At 35.6% G+C, this 17,588-nt stretch overlaps 1 protein-coding gene across 1 annotated transcript; it reads right to left on the bottom strand.

The window, feature by feature from the left end:
* Window positions 1–8,465: 8,465 nt before the first annotated feature.
* On the bottom strand, window positions 8,466–14,674 carry LOC106940088 (interferon-induced protein 44-like). Its single transcript, XM_015022733.1, has 10 exons — window positions 14,238–14,674; window positions 13,890–13,930; window positions 13,047–13,091; window positions 12,856–12,873; window positions 12,627–12,660; window positions 11,724–11,931; window positions 10,834–10,980; window positions 10,537–10,705; window positions 8,984–9,084; window positions 8,466–8,904 (listed from the first exon to the last, which is right to left on the bottom strand). The coding sequence occupies exons 2-10, from the start codon at window positions 13,912–13,914 to the stop codon at window positions 8,743–8,745; spliced, it is 909 nt and encodes a 302-aa protein (XP_014878219.1). The 5' UTR covers window positions 13,915–13,930; window positions 14,238–14,674; the 3' UTR covers window positions 8,466–8,742.
* Between the last annotated feature and the right edge of the window lie 2,914 nt (window positions 14,675–17,588).

Here is a 17,588-nt window from a genome sequence, read left to right as displayed (position 1 = left end):
CAATACCAGGCCAGCAGCAGTTAGGCTAGTGTAACTGACCCACTGATGAGTGAACTTTTTCACTCTCAGCTAGTATAATGACCTTGGGACTCACGCTGAGTTTCTAAAATTTATCCAGACTGTAACAAGTGCACGTTGTTGAAAGAGAGAGAGCTACCGTTAACCCTTGTCCATGCGAGGACAAACGTAGAGGCCTATGGCAAATGATACAGGTTTTATGTGTGTGGGGTCAGTTAGACTCCATTTCTACATACAAGGGTACAGAAGCGGTTTCTGGGACTACAGTTGCAGGGCTACACAACTGACTGTTTCACTTGCTGAAAAATGTCATAGTTTCTGGACAGTTGGTAGTTAGGGCCGGATGCATTGCTCTCGCCACCAGCTTAAACAGACTGTCCTCTACATACGTAACTGGAGTAATACCCAGGAATTAGAGGCATTTCGGACCCGTTAGTTGGAGAGCTGGTCAGTAGTCAGTCAGTGAGGTAGTAGGCGTGGCTGGCTATTGCACAATAACAGTTGTCACCCATCGCCTCCCCCTTTACTCGCACGCGGAGCTCCAAGAAATGCACAGTGGTTTCCTGTGAGCGGCAGAAGATGTCTGTCTAATCGTCAGTAATAGACTTCTGCTACATAAATCACAAGATATGGTGTATGTGCGGCGCCATACTTTATGAACAAGTCGGCATGTATAAAACGAAAAAGGAGTGAAAGTTTGCGTAAATATATGCAGACTTTTTCCCTGGTGTGAAAATGTGCAGCACCCAGGCAAACTTTTTCTGTGAACAATATCAAACTATAAAGTGTCAAAACTCACCTAATTACACTGAAGTCTGACTACATTTGGCGAACATATTGGAAGACTCAGAGAGAGTGATTGATCAGAGATCATATTGATCTGCTGGAAAATGTTGATAGTTTATTAGTGTTTACTGATCATCCAAGTCGTTTAAGCCTCAGTGAATCAAGTCAAACTTGAAAACTTCAATAATGTATATGGAAATGAAATGAATTAAAACACAGTTTGAACTCTGTGGAAATACAAAATATCTACAAAATTCTAGCTATAGGAACATCCTATGTGGGATCCTGTTTTTCTAACTGTGATTAAGGATTCTGTGAAACATAAGATCGGGAGAATTGTTTTGCCAGTGAAAATAGAATCAAAATCGTTTTTGGGGAGGCTTTTTTGTTCTTGTTGTCTTTTCAGAGAATCTTTACGGAAAAACCGACATTGATCAACTCTTCTCCTGAGACTTTCTGCAACTTTGCAACAGTTGCAAGGTACAAACTGTGCTGCTGTTATTTCTTTTACATTGTTTTATCTGTTTTCTTTGACAAAACATAAAAATAACTTTATGTTACTTAAATATGTTATTCTAAACAAATTAGAAAATATTAAGCAAACCTGGTAGGATTATAAACTGTTTGTTTTGATGTTTGATGATGGAAAGAGCAACAAACACACTGGTGACATGCACAGAAACAAATCTACTCACCCCCAGGATATTTCTCTCCATGGAGTTTCTAAAACTGTAACAGAAAACAAAGAACAATGTCTAAAAGAATTAGTCTTGCTAAACAGAAGCAAAATTTGCTATTTAATTTGTGTTTGATTAATTGCTTGGGTCCACGTGGTAAAACATTCTAGCAGTTCATCTGATAAAGAAGCAAAAAACTTGTTTTGATGTTACTGCAATTCTACTTACGTGGAGGATCTGAAAACAGCAAAACAGATTAAGATTAGGATTGCTTAGGTCAAAACTATTACTGTTATAAGATTAGCTATGTTTTGTTTGAAAGTGAAAATACACAGAAGAAATAGTTACTGAACGTATTTTGAGTATGTAAATGACAAAGCAGACAAGTTGAATAAAAACTTGCCCTGCAGATAATTTAGTAATGCTTCCATTACTAAACTTTTAGACAAGTACTCATCACATCAGTTTAGAATTATATTATATAATGTCTATTTGTAATGGTTTAACAGTAGCTTAATTTCATTTAATTATTTTAGGTCATTTAAAACTGAAAGTAACTTTAAACCATATAACTGCAGGCATTTTAATCAAACAACTCTGGGCTACTTACGAGATGAAAAGAGACCCCCCATGACTGGGACAAAAATGTGCTATGAGAAAAAGTGAGAATGAAGGGTTAGTTTTTCTCTCCATATTGTTTGGTTTTTATTATTTTACAAATAGTAATAAATAGTTTGTCGTTTTAGAAGCTAAAAAATAAATAAATTCAAGATAAATGCAAGTCATTATGTCATTATTGCCCCTGAAAGTGGATACCAGAGTGCAGTTAGGAAAATCAATTTAAAATATGCTACCACATGTTCAAAATTAGATAAAATGAGTGTTTAAAATAAGAAATGCATGTTCCATCCACAGAATTTGAACAGCAGAATATCTTATAAATAAAATTAGTATCTTGATAAAACAGTCTGAAATATAGTTGTTTTTTTTATTAAAATAATGTTCTTAACCTTCTTGTGAAATGAACAGATATCTACAGGAGTCTGTGATTCTTCGAAATTAACAGGAGTCTTTTTGTGTGTTTGGCTTTTTGACCCTCTGATGAGGTTCTAACAGCTGATCTTGTTAAAACAATCTGATCTTGATATTTTCTCTCTGTTAGGGTTATAAAACAACATTTGTCTCCACTAAAAGGAATTAACACCTCTTTGATCTAAAACAGAGGTCTTACAAAAAAGATCAGCAAAATGTCAGAATAACATTCTGTTACAGGCCTCCATAGTTGTAATTATTCACCCAGGCAGCTAGAGGCAGGGTCCAATTCAAATACAGTAGAATTAAAGTTGAACACGCCTGTTCAGACTATCAAAGCTAGCTCTTGAAGTTAACATGTCAGAAAGCAAAGTGAGCCTTCTCCGGATGCATGCGGGCGTCCTGCTCTGTAATGAGTTCTTTGTTCAAGCCATGTTGTACATTTCAGGTAATTATGTGTTAGATTACTGGTTTGTCTGGTTGTGTTATTTGTTTTGTGTGAATCTTATATGTTTTATTTTTAATTAAACTATGATTGTATTTGGAAGCTAGATCTGTGTTTATATGTTTTCTGCTGATACAAGACAACTATAAAATGGACTCGGGTGTTGAGAAGAAAGCTGTCAACGAGTATAAATGTGGTTGTAAATGTATGACCTAAACATGCTGAAATGGTAAATGGACTTAACTTATAGCTTCTTTTTTTTTCGATCATTTTGACCACTCAAAACACTTTACACTAGAGTCACATTCACCCATTCATACTCACAAACACTCACACATTCATACGCAGATCGGTTGGCAAGTTGGGGTTAAGTGCCTTGCCCAAGGGCACATCGACATGAAGCAGGAGGAAGCTGAAATTGAACCTACAACCTTCACAGGATAACTACTCTTCCCACAGAGCCACAGTCACCTTGCTGAAGAGTTAAAAACACAAAAACAAGCCAAACCGGAATGGGGGGAGGGTGCCTCAGAAAAACGGCTAAGACAAAAACAAGACTGTAGTTCAGAAAATCATGAAGGAGCCCAGAGTCTGGCGGATTGGCAATGGAGGACCTTGGAGGATGCCGGCGGTGCACGAGCTTAGGAGGCCAGAGGAGCCCACAAAGAAACTCTGGAGGCTGGAGGAGCTGGGCCCCAGCAGTGGCTGCAGGCAAGGGAGACATTTTATCCTGATAGTTACTAGAAACTTCTTTATGCTCTCACCATGGATAATTTTTGCTGGGACCAGCTGGCTGGTTTCCAAACGAAGGCAGTAATTGGTTTTGATGATTTAATGAAAAAATGACTAAATAAAAAATAAATATAAAAACATCCAGCAACGAGATTCTGAGAGAATACTGGGAAGCACAAGGAATGACAAGAAGAACCAGCAAGGAGTGACTGATAGAGAGAAGCTTAAATACTGGAAGGTTGATTGCTGAAACAAGAAGAACTGGGCTGGTTGGCAAACTGATCGCAAATGTGAGGGGGAGAGAGGAGAAATTCAGACTGAGGGGCGGTCTTTCTTTCTTTCTTTCTTTCTTTCTCTCTGCAAAGAGAGAGAAAGAAAGAGTGGAAGTGAGAGAGACACAGGGCGAGGTGCACAGGGGACTAGAAAATAAATCAAAACAAAACCATAATAGACACAAGGAATAATTAAACTACAATAACTAAGAATAACTAGAAGAAATAAACAACTAGAAATACTAGGAAGGACTGAACTATAGTAAAACCAATACAAAACTAATCAGAATAAGAAATAACATAATAGTGATGAACTAAAATAACTAAGAAAGGACTGGACCAAAGTAAAACAAAAACTTAACAGATCTGAACAAAAGAACTAAGAAATACAGAAAACAAAATCCAACTAATCAACCCAACATATTACACTTTGCTAAATTTTCCTAAAAATTGTCTAAAATTGGCCAAACACATGAATTCAATGGTTACTTTTACCTGCTGAGCCTACCTGAAAAGTTGATGTATTTCAGGGAAGGAGAACCAATGCAGTGGTAATAAAAGCCAGGTACAAAGCTATTTAAAAGTTTTTACTTTCAGTTTCAGTTTCATTAGATCATGTGATTTATAGGAAAAACCCTTGGATTAAATGATACTTTCAGTACATTGAATGAAAATCAGTTTCTATTTGATAGTGCCAAATTGCATAAAATAAATGTAAATAAATATTATTTACAATATTTGACTGACAATTCTCACCCAATTAATGTTGGTGAAAATCGCCAGCTGAGGGATTCCTGTGGACAGAGTTTCATTTTTTGTAACTTAAAACTGTATAAGCAAAAAATATATTATAACAAGAATATTAAAACCTCTCAGGGTTAATTTTAATAAGTGACAAACATTTGTGGCATCATGAAAAAAATGACTAAGCAGTAAAATGTTATTTTAATTTCTGTTCTATGCATTTCTTTACCACCTATTTTAGATAACCTCTATGATTGTTGAAGTAAAGTTTGAGTATTTTTATTACTTGTGTTTACATTTACATTACTTTACTGAATGCAAGTTTATTATGTATTTCTGTTTCTTACCCAAATCACTGGCTTCTTCTCTAAAGTTCATAATCAGGCCTGTAATCACAGAGAGTAAGAATTGTGGATTTCTTGCCATGTTGCTGGAGGTATGGAGGACCAAAACTGACATAATAATAAATAATGGTCCTCCATATGGCGGTACCTTAACCCATATATCAAATGGCCATGGTCTACCAGCTTAGATTTTCACTTTGCATCGGGATGAAAATATATAAAAGTTACATTGTCTCGTCTCATCCACAGCACTGATTATGTGCTTGATAAATAAATAAATAAATAAATAAATAAATAAATAAATAAATAAATAAATAAATAATCTGTTTGTACAGTTATTTGATGGGTGGTTCAGACCTAATGAGACACTGGTGCAATAGTTTGGTGTGCTTTCCCAATTTAGCTTCAATGCTAGTTAATGCACACACACACACACACACACACACACCCCCACACACACACACACACACGGAGGCATTACCCAATAACTTTTTAACTCATATTTCTTCCAGATACATTTTATATTTTTCACGCTTAATGCAACTAAACAATAGTGCGCTGGTTAACGAATTCAACATAAAGACAGGCGAATATTACACAAACCTAGTTTATGAACTTTACATAATGCTAAAATTAGCTAGAACAATATGGTAACAGGGTCAAAATATGTGACTGTCATAAGTTGTGTAACATTTCTTCTTTGGACTGAGGAGCTAAAACTGTCTCATAATTCACAAACGCACAGACCAAGATTCACAAATGCAGGATGAGATCCACACTCGTATTTCTTAATTTACCAGCTCCTTCTGACCTGTGAGTTGCATTGCATTTGTATGTGAATTTTGAGGCTCCCCTCACGTCTCAAAATTCGCAAATCTTTTTTTTTTTTTTTTAATAAATGGTCTATCTGATTGGGTGATCAGCAACCAATCATAGCTTCCTTGTTTCACCCAATCATATGAACGAAGCATGGGGTACCCTATTTTTCAGCCAATCACACTGACCCAGGATGGCTAAAATAAACTCATTGTAAGGAAAAATGTTACGTAATGAACTGGTATCAGTGGGTTGTATTTTCAAAGCTAGATATGAGTTTACATATGAAAGTTTCTCACAATAAATGGAGTAAATCTGTGACAAGAAAACTGAAGAGCATGGACTGAAACTGATAAGGATGGAGAGATAATTGATTCTGTTCGTTTAGTCCAAACTTTTTTTATTTATTTGAAAATTATGGCATTTTTGACATTTCATCAGCTGATGAAAAAGGTTAATATTTATACTAAGATTTTACCAGGATGAATCCAGCTCCTCATCTAAAAATAACCAAATTCTAAAAGAAAACAAATATTTTATTTATTGTATTGTAAATTTTCAGTATGTCATATGTAGATTCTAACGTTTTTGGATGAGACTGTCTCTGTCTAAGAATAGCGGCAGACTGATAAAAGATGAAACATGAGGAAAATAGCCTGATAAACTGACAAAACTGGAGAGAATGACATGTAAAGATATTACTTAATTTAGTCTTATATGTTGTATTTTAAGTGTTTCTCTCTGCTATTACCTGTGGTGTTTCTCAGTTTTTCACATAATATTTTCTGCTCTTATTCTATCCAGACCTCTATGATCATGTTGCTGATGGCTCTTCAGACCGAGGGGGGCTTGCAGATCCAGAGATCAGCTTCTTGACCAGAGTTCACACATCTCAAACACAAACAATGTCCTTAAATATCAACTACATAAGTTTACACACACACACTTCATGTATTTATGGACACATAGGTGTCCATTCAGAAACACAAAGGGTTTTAATTTTATTTCTCCTGTAAATCTGAACATGGCTGTCTGCCAAGATATGCTACACCTCACGCTCTCTTCATATTTCATCTCCCCTGGAAATATAGTATAAAAGTTTTGTTTGGTAGTTAAATGGTGTGCACATCCCTGAATAAAATAAATCAACTGACGGGACAGAGTTCTATGGAGACCTCGAGGGGACATGAGGGAAAACATTTATTTTACGTTATTATCTCTTTGGTGCAGAACACTGATGCACAATCGATTTATTTACTGCATGTTTATGTCTTTTAAGGCTAAGATGAAACGGCACTGAAAGCAGCACTTCAAACCATCCAGACTACGAACACAATAGAGACACAATCAAAACTGTCAGATTACCTGCGATAACTCAGAAATAGTCCAAATAGTTTGGATGTATTTTTATTTCTTTCCTACTTACAGAAAGTTTGTGTATATATCATAAAAAGATATAAAACGTCAGATATTAACATTCATGGAAAACCTTTACATAACCTTGTATCAAGGCAGAAAGTACGGCGGCCACCGTAAGAAAAGCTTACAGCATTCAGTTATGCCGCATGAATTGATCAGTAGATGATTGCAAAGGACCACAAAAGACAAAAAAAAGTTCACATGTCGCCTGGAGGGCTCCGTAGAGTTCTGAGGTGGGAGAGTCGAGTCATCCACTTTAGTCAGCACTAACCAACAGGAACACTTCTTTCATCGCTCGTCTTTAGGCCCCGCCCAGAATGTTCATGTGAGATTCGCAACCAAAACTTTTTGAATTCAACCAAAGAAATTGGGAGAATCAAAAAACAAAAAACTTTGAGAATTGCAACCAAAAACTTAGGCTCTGAACCAAAAGATTCTCACGTGAAAATGAATGCAAATAACTTTTTCACTTCATGAGAAAAAAAATAGTTTTAATAAAAAGAAAATAGTTTTTTAAACAAAACCTTTTTAGTTTTTTTATATTACAAATATTACAATTCCAAAAGTTTTGACCAGTTTTATTTGAGTTTTTGTTGTTGATATTTTTTTTATTGAGTAATTGTGAAACTAATTTAACTCCATATTTATTGAGCAGTATTTTGACCAGGATAAATGGATAAATGGTGAAAAGAGAAGCAGAAGACATGCACCAAATGGAAAAGATGCTCTACTGAGCCACCCAGAACCTGTAGAACACAATATTTGGATCAATCACAAACATATTTATGTTTTCAAGGTTTTATTTCTGTTAATTCAGATTTTTTTTTCCATTCACATACTAAAAATACATTTCAAATTAGAGTACTAAAAATGTTGTTCTATTTTAATTAAACTTATATTAGTAGAAAATTAAAATATTTTAAATTCAGGTATTATTGTTATTGCTATAAGCAGAGCTTACAGCAATAACAATAATGCAACACAAGCCTCACTCACTCAGGACACAGGTGCTTCCCTCTCTGAATCTCTATCACAGGAAGCAACTTTCATTAAGGTTTCTTAATTTATAATGAATTTCTTTAGCAATTTCAAACTAACATGAAAGTTTGATGAACGGTACAGAGAATCAGAGTGGAGCACATTTATTTACTCTAAATTGGTTCTCTTGTCATTATACCTTGTCATTATTTTACTCCTTTGTTGACTAACACATCATCTTTATTTCTTCTAAGTAATTTTTGTTGTCTGCTGTATCTTTTATGGCGCCTACACCTGAATGGTGTTTTAGATTAAACCAACTTAAAGAAAAAGCAAACTTACTATAATCAAAGCCCCTACTGACGTTTATTTTTTTTTATTTTATACTAACCTTAATATTTCACCTCATAATTTTAACTGATATGAACTATATTACTGCTGTGATTTTCATGCACATCCCCACAAACTGTTCTGCGGCTTCACAGTTTGTCAGCGTAGTCGTCTCCAAAGTCAACCATCAGCCTCAGAGCACTCAGGATCAGAGTGTCGACGTCTGGATTCAGCTGAATTTCATGACTGTAGTTCTTCATTAGGAGGATGCAGTTCATTGGGATCCCCAGACTGGAGCTGAAGTCGCCCATCTATATTTCAAAAAATAAACACTTATGTTGAGTTAGTTTTTTTTTCTCTCCTGTTTGAATAAATCTTAGTAGAACTCACCTTTTTTTTTAAATGTTTGCTCCTGTAGACGTTTCTCAGATTTTTTTGTGTTTCCCCACAGGCTGAATCAATGTGGGTGAGAATCGCCAGCTGAGGGATTCCTGTGGATACAGAGATTATTTTCTTGTATGTTGACATTGTATGAGCAGTGAAATATACTTTAACAAGTACATAAAATTAATTCTTCTCAAATGAGCTGTAGGAGCAAGTTTTTGATGTGGCAAATATGACATACTGTAATAAAAGACCAAAATGTAAAATGTCACTAATGTTTTAGGGTTGGAGGCCTATCCCTTTGTTCTCCTGTCATAATGGATCGTACGGCTTTTCTAAACACCATGAAATGTTTGAGAATGACAGCTGCATTCCGTAATTATTATTTTTTTTCACATTTTTATACTTACAGGTGCTAGTAAAAAAATTTAATATTATGAAAAAGTTGACTTATGTCAGCAATTCCATTAAAAAAAATTGCACTATATCCATTCATAACATAGAGACTTTACAGATATATTTTAAGTGTTTACTTCTTTTAATGTCGATGGTTGTAACTCAAAACTAATGAAAACCCCTAATTCAGTATCTCAGAAAATTAGAATTATATTTAAGACCAATACAATAAAATGATTTTCAGAAATGTTGCCAACTGAAACATATGAACATCAAAAGTATGAGCATGTACAGCAGTGTCCTTGGTATCCAAGTCATCACTGACTGTGGATACTTTGGACGTCAAGCAATGTGGATTCTGTGTCTCTTCCTCCATACTCTGGAATCTTGAATTCCAACGGAAATGCAAAATTTACTTTCATCACAGAACATAAGCTTGGACCACTGAGCAGCAGTCCAGAGTCCTCATCGTCTTCAGCCCAGACAAGATGCTTCTGATGCCATCTCTTGCTCAAGAGACAGCTGAAACTCATGTCTTGCATTGATCTGTGTGGTGGTTCTTAAAGCACTGACTCCAGCTGCAGTCCATCCATCTGTAAATAGTTTTTTTTTTTCACAATCTTCACTTTTTTTAACCACATTTTTTCCTTCCCTTCATCTCTATGCATGTTCTTGAACACAGAGCTCTGTGCACAGCCAGCTTCTTTGCAATGACCTTTTGTGTATTACCCTTTTTGCAAGGTGTCAAAGGTCAGCAGTCTCTCTCCCTTGATTGTGTAGCCTACAGAACTGGACTGAGAGACAATTTAAAAGTATTTGCAGGTGTTTTGATTTAATTAGCTGATCAGAATGTGGCACCAGGGATCTACAATATTGAACCTTTTCACAATATTAAAATTTTCTGGGATACTGAATTTGTTGTCAATAACGCTAACAGAAATAAACATTGAAATATAACAGTCTGTGTGTAATGATTTTTCACCTGTTAGTGGAATTACTGATTTAAATAAGCTTTTTCATGATTTCTACTTTTTTTGACCAGCTCCTGTTTATTTTGTAACCTCTGTGGCTGCTGGAGTAAAATGTTAGTATTTTTGCTTACTTGCATTTACAGTTACATTACTTTACTGGACGCAAGTTTATGTTATATTTTTGTTTCTTACCCAGCTCACTGGCTGCTTCTCTGATTTCCTTCATTTTTTGTAAAACAGACGATTTCATTTCTGATGCATTAGCATCATAGATGCAGACCAGAACATGAACTCTGTCACTGATGGACGGGGAAGAGTTGAAGCCAGGATCATCATCGGAAAGAGAAGATGCAGGATTGAACTGTAGAAATAATGTGACGTATATTCAGTACAATTGCTACAAACATATATTTTCCATATATAGCAAGATAATTATAATAGCTTTAGAAAGAGGAATTGTTTAAGAGTAAAAGAAGTATATATTTATACCTTATAGCCATCCTTCACATGACCCTTCAAGGCTATTTTGATGTCGTCTGGTCTGACTCCAGTTCCGTCCTCCAGACCCATGACATCATTGAACACAAAGGGATAAAAGTTTCCCTTGCCTTCTTTCTTGATTTTATAGGTTTTATACTGAAAGAAAAAGAAAAATGAAAGATGTTTTTATGTAAACAGCTGATATGTAGCTGCTACAAATACATTTAAAATTTGAGAAGAGAAGTAAATGTGCTTCAAAATACATACATTAGTTTAATTCTAATCTTAAATTTGTTTTGCAAAGTAAAAATCTGAACATGTTGCTACATACGTCTTGGTGGGATAGTTTCTAACATTAGCAGACTGGCTGGCCTCACAGTCATGCAGTACTCTGTTGTTTTACCACAATCCCTCAAACTGCATCATATCAAGTGTTTTTTCTACCTCTGCTCTGCTCCAGTCAGGCAGATCTCACCACACAGCCGCAAAGTTTATCCGTAACATGAACAAGTGCAGCAGGGCCGCCCAGTTGACAGATCAGAAAAACTTGTGCCATAAAGCGTGGGCTGTCAAAATAAATAGTCTATGTGACCCTTATTATCCCCACCAGACATGATGACAGGTCAGATGACTCTGCTTGTTCCGGCTTACGGGAGGTTAGCATTGTTTTATTTTTCTAACTACAAAATGTTTTTGTTATGACTTTTGCCCAATAATTAAATGTAAGCTTTATCCAATAAAAGAATCACGTTAGCTGTGGATAGAGGGTGAATGAGGAATGACAGCAATTTCTACATTTTATTAAAAAACAGTATGAGCTGATCCACCAAGCAGAGATGTGTAAGAAGTCATAAATCATAAGAATAAGCCTTTAACATCAAACAAGAAGTTATACTGACGATTTTTGTAAAACTTTGATCAGAGGTTGTGGAGCTGGCCAGAGCTTCATTGGTCATCCTCCCTTGCAGGACGTTGTTGACAGAGTTGATGAAGCTGGACTTTCCTGCACCGACTGGTCCACAGAGTAAAACTCTGATGGCTTTGACTTCTTCATTTTGAGGTTGAAAATTATTCATGTACTGCAGAAGTTCCTGTTTGTTTTCACATCTGAACAGAAATAAAGGTTATAATTTAAATGATATCCCCCAGAATAAACTTCTGGCTGCTCATCAGCTTTGTGGCACAATTTACCATTTTTGGGTTATTTTGTAAATGCAAGTTTTAGACTTGCATTTACAAGTTGAAGTGGTAAGGACTTTGCATTTCAACACATTTAACAAAGCCACATCTATATTGATTTTTATACATTTTTATAATTTAATTTCCCTATGGGATAAATGAAGTCTTTTTTTAATTACATCGAAAGTGTTTGTTTAATGTATTAATGGCTGGAATCATTATAGCTATTGATGATGAGCTCACAATAGGAAGACAGTAAATGATCTATAAAGTGATGTTATGATAAACCAAAGCCCTGGGAAATTACAAGTTAATAATAAAAAGAATATAACACTGTAAAAAAAAACTTATTCACATTGTATTTTAAAATGTATACAGTATGAACAAAAACTAAAAATACATATTAAAACTGGTGTTCACATCAGGCTCCAATTGAACTGAAAAATTGTGTTGACTTTAGTAAAGTCCAGTCTGTCCTAGACACTGATAATGGGAATGTGGGTGTCTGCATAAAGGAAAGTGACCTGGGCTGCTGGATAAATTCCTCCAATGTGAAGACATGAGAGATGGTGAAACAGCAACACATTGGCAACATGCAGACGTTCAGAAACAAATGTACTCACTCCCATGTTGTTTCTCTCCATGGAGTTGTTAAAACTGTGATGGAGAATTTAGAACAATGTTTAAAAAAATATGTCAGAATAATTTGCTACTGATATTGCATTTGATTAAATACATAGGTAGTGTACAAGGTAAGTGAAGCAATTGTAATAATTATACAATAATAATAATAATAATAGAACCACAAGCACATTTTCTCTGTAAAAGCCTTAATAAATAAGTTCTACTTACGTGGAGGCGGTGGAGGAGCTAAACACAGCAAAACAGATTAAGTTTAATTAGGCTAAATATTTTTAATTTAAAAAAGTGACAGATTTTTACCTTTAGTGCATAGAATAGTTAGTAATATATAAAACAGATTGAGCTCTTCAGTGAGAAGATGAGTGCATTTTTGTGTGAGAGTGAAAAGCAAAAGTACTTACCGGGAGCCGGCTGAGGGGGAGGCGGCTGAGGGGGAGGCGCCGGTCCTGAATGATAAACCAGTCATAATAAATCATAAAAATATTTTGCAGTTCCAATTCAAATCATACTTCAATTACTATACTACTAGGCTTCATTTAGTGCTTCCTACACCATTTTGCCTGCTATTACAAGAATGCTTGTTAACTTTAATAAGAAAATACCAGTCCCCCATCATTTTCTTGCACATTTAATATTTTAGTGTAAATAATTAGAGGGATTTTATTTTTGTACATGTTGAAAATCCCCCCCCGACAACCTTGATTGTCACAGCTGTTCTATGGCATGTATTGTGAATATCATCCCATTGATCTTAATTGTTTTCACAAAACAAATACATAGACAGTTTTTAGCATATTTAAACATTACTAGCTCTAACATTTAATAAAATCTCTGTCATCTTCTCATGGGTGAGTTTAAATCAAAATGTCTGGGTGTTGCTTTCAGGGTCCACAGGGAGCTGTACTGGACCCCACATTATTTACATTTTTAAATGTATTTATTTGTTTGCAGATGATCCTGTTTATTCTGATGACAGCTATTGCAATCATATACGTAGCATAAATACTATGCTAAATAAACTGAAAATGTGGATTGATAATAGTATTAATATAAACAATGCAACCAAAGTAGTGTTGATTAATAGAACAAAATATTGGCTCAAAATACATCTAAATAAAGTGGAAATGAGTTGATTGATTGTAATTTTATTTCACTGGAGTCATTTAAAACTCACAGTAAGTTAAAGTACTTAAACTATTCTCTGAACTAAAAATCTGCCAATCAAACAGCCCTGTGATACTTACGAGGTGCTGGAGGCCGATTCCCCATGACTGGGAACAACGAGCTGAGAGAGACAATGAAGAGTTAGATTTATTCACTTCACCTTCTTTTTTCCCCCTTTTTTGTTTAATGTTTTTTGTTTAGAACTTTTTTAAAGCCATAAATGTTATAATTCAGTTTTACTCATAAGAATATGAAGGAGCCTATTTGTAGCATTTACCAAGACAAACCCCAACACGTTATCAGAAACACTGACCAGCTCAGACAATTAAAATACAAAATAAATTAGATATATTGCCTAAAAGTTTCCAAACACATAAATTCATCAGTCAGTGCAGCTGAACTGCAGGGAGTTTTCCTGTTGAACCTACCTGAACAGGTGATGAGCTGCAGAGAAGAAGGACTGTCGAAGTGGAATAAAAGAAAGAGTTCAAAGCTATTTGTAGGATGTTTTTGGTTTCACTTTTAGTTTGAGTAACTTATCTGACTGATAAGAAGACCCAGTTAATTGTTAACAAGAATACATTCTGGTACTTTGTTCTGGTTCTTTCTTTCTGCATAGTGAAGTCTTATCTACCATCTTATGTTACAAAACAGGTTTATTGCACATAGAATGTACATGTGGAAAACTAAATACATAAACTAAAATATGTTGCAGTCATAGTCTTTGTTGGGATCCTGGGTGTTTTTTCTGGTTGCTGCTTTTCCTTCCATCCACTAGGGGTCGCCTGGAGGCTATTCCTGGAGGGCTTGGACCTGCTGCGCTGATCTGGTTCACCTGCAGCCCATTATCTCATCTAGAGGATCTGAAGAGGAGGAGGCAGCCTACACTTCAGCGCCAGAGTGTTTTGCCAGTTTTGGTACTACAGGCCACCTGTTCACTTCTGGTGTTTGCTCTCTTTGAGAACTCCTCCCAATCAGCATTTTCTTCACCTCTCCTTGTGACGCCGGTGGATTTTACCCACCGGATGCCCAAGTCCCTGTTACCTCCTCGTTGTGACCAGATCTTCCAGAATCTCCACGTAGGCTGTTCTCCTCGCTCCTGCCACAGAGAAACTAGGTCTGACCTTGTCAGCCCTCCAGCGCTGCCTTCACTGCCCTTTAGCTCAGCAGCAACCCCCCTTTTTCAAGACATTCACAAAGGAACCATCAGATCTGCTCTCATCCTCAATTACTTCACCTCAAGTAAGAACATTCTAGTTTTCTGCATATTGCCATTTCTTACAGCCAGTGAACTCACCTTTACTCTCTCCTCCTCCAGTCACCTGCCCAGAGCGCTGATCCATCCCTGGAACAAACCGTTTGCCTTTTCTGATTGTCATCTTTGTAATAAACATCATTTTACTGATTTTCCGAGTTCTTGCATGTGGGTCAGAAGATTAAAACCCGACATGACAGTCTTGAAGATTTTTTTTTTATTTTTATTTGAAGGGGCAGTGTAGTGTAAAATCACCTCTTTTCAGCTTTACATAATATCATAATGTTATTCACTCATCAAAAACATACCTGGAGTGTTGCCTTGATTCATTCATGCATGTTTGTGAAATCCTTTAATCTCCATGGCAACCATTCAGCCGTACTAGGTAGAGCTAGCTCTGTCTTCAAGATGAAGCTTCAGATATTACAGTGGAAACCAGCAATCAGGCCTGAAATCTGGGAGTAGTGATGGACTCTGACCTGAACCTTCATTGCCACATTAAGACAGTCGCAAAGTCGGCCTTCTATCACCTGAAGAACATTTCCAAGATTAAAGGACTAATGTCTCAGCAAGACCTAGAGAAACTCATCCTTGCATTTATCTTTAGTCGCATCAATTACTGCAAAGGCGTCTTCACTGGTCTGACTAAAAAATCCTCCAGATGTTGCTGCTGGTGTTGTCACTAAAACGTTAGAGCAAATCACACCAGATCTAAAGTCCTTCCACTGGCTCCCTCAGACAATAGACCATAAAATACTTCTGTTATTCATAAATCACTGAAAAGCTCAGTGCTCAGTGATTTAGAAACTTGGTTTATTGCCGTTAGGCAGTAAACACCCTGATTTCACAATTAGTCACTGTGACTGTTTTTATGATGTTTTTGTGATGTAAAGCACTTTGAACTGCCTTGTTGCTGATAACCAAATCAGGCTGGTCCTGGTTTGGCTGAAGGTAAAAATGTAGAAGCACTGTGTTTTTTGATAACATGCTATATTGTATTTTGTAGCATTTTTAAAAGTTAACCAATGTAGAAGTAGATAAGGTTTTGGTCAGATTGCCTCCACTGTGCTGTGTGTTCACAAGCTTTCTGGAAACCTTTGAGGTCACACAAGTGGTTTGTTTGAGATAATAATTCATAATCCACAGGTCTGCCTACACACGTGTTTAAAGATAATAGTAAGATTAGTGTGCAGAAACTATTGAATTTTGAAGAAGGCAATAACAAAAAATCTCATACAAAATCTAGCAAATTGACTGAGAAAAACGGGTCTGTTAGTCTTCTACTTAATCACTAAAACTGAATATTTGCTTTCAGCTGCAGATCGGATTGTCAATTTTGTTTTTGATAAAATTTTACAAAGATGAAAGGCTTTTTTGTCTTTTGTGTTTCTCCAATACCTCAGCATGTTGTTATGGTAAAAATAAATAAATAAATAAATGAAACTGCTTATTATCATCCATCCATTTTCTTTCACCTTGTCTCTTAGTGGGGTCAGGAGGGTTGCTAGTGCTTATCTCCAGCAAGACATTTCAGGCGAGAGCCGGGGTCACCCTGGACAGGTCGCCAGTCTGTTGCAGCTCCTTATTTCCAACTTTTAAAGTCAAACTGATTACTTGAAGGTGGTAAGTAATTACATTTACTTAGTTAAATTAGCTTGAGTAACTTTTTTTAGGGGGAAATATGTTTAGGAGTACTTTTATGACACGTTTTACTTTTACTTGTATAATATTATTATGAAGTATCATTACTTTTACTTCAGAAAACTTTCAGGATACTATTCACACTGAGTAATTTCTCAAAATGAAGAATAAATATACTTTAAACAAAAGTACACGAGACACAAAAGCCAGAGTTTATGTTCATGTCAGTCTTTCTGTTTATACAAAAGTTTTGTTATTTTATTTTCTGTCTTCTGAGCCATTTAAGAGGCCAAATGAAAACACTGTAAACTGTAGATATTGTCACTGAAAATACTTGACCTTGTTCAAATATATATACACTGTCGACTGTAAGTTTTACTTCCATGAGTTTTACATTGATAGGAAGAGTATCAATTTTGCCTGAATTTGATGTTTTGTAATTATGTCATTTGTAGGAATTATTTTAATTTTAGTCTTTAAAATACCTGGATTTTCACTAACTATAGTTTTGTCTGTCTGATGTTAATGCTTGGTGTTCTGATCAGTTTCTCTGTATGTAAGTAACAGTTTTAACTACTTTAGTTTTACTGTACATATACTCTTATTTGAGTTATTTGGATGAACATGTTTTGCTTTTTATTTGAGTAAAATATGTTTAACTAGTGCGACTCTTACTAGAGTAAAATCTCTGGGCGTTTTCCTGACCTCTCCTTGAATTTAAAAACTGCAGAAACTTCACCACCTTGTTGCCGAGTTGCTGAGTCATGTGGCTCTGCAAAGAAAACTGTTATGCAGTAAACGCCCTGATAATAATAATAATAATAATAATAATAATAATAATAATAATAATAATAATTATTATTATTATTATTATTATTATTAT

This window comes from Poecilia latipinna, unplaced genomic scaffold (assembly GCF_001443285.1).
Source record: "Poecilia latipinna isolate Pla-1442-1.1 unplaced genomic scaffold, P_latipinna-1.0 Scaffold3087, whole genome shotgun sequence".
In the NCBI taxonomy this organism is placed as follows: domain Eukaryota; kingdom Metazoa; phylum Chordata; class Actinopteri; order Cyprinodontiformes; family Poeciliidae; genus Poecilia; species Poecilia latipinna.
The sequence above is the reverse complement of the archived record's forward strand: the minus strand, read 5'-3'. Positions and strand labels throughout refer to the sequence as shown.

Coding starts and splice junctions, on each gene's coding strand:
- LOC106940088 (XM_015022733.1), bottom strand. CDS start 13,914: ATGGGGAATCGGCCTCCAGCACCTC. Junction 13,092..13,889: donor GAATCGGCCTCCAGCACCTC/GTAAGTATCACA, acceptor TTTATCATTCAG/GACCGGCGCCTCCCCCTCAG. Junction 8,905..8,983: donor GCAAACATTTAAAAAAAAAG/GTGAGTTCTACT, acceptor TTTGAAATATAG/ATGGGCGACTTCAGCTCCAG.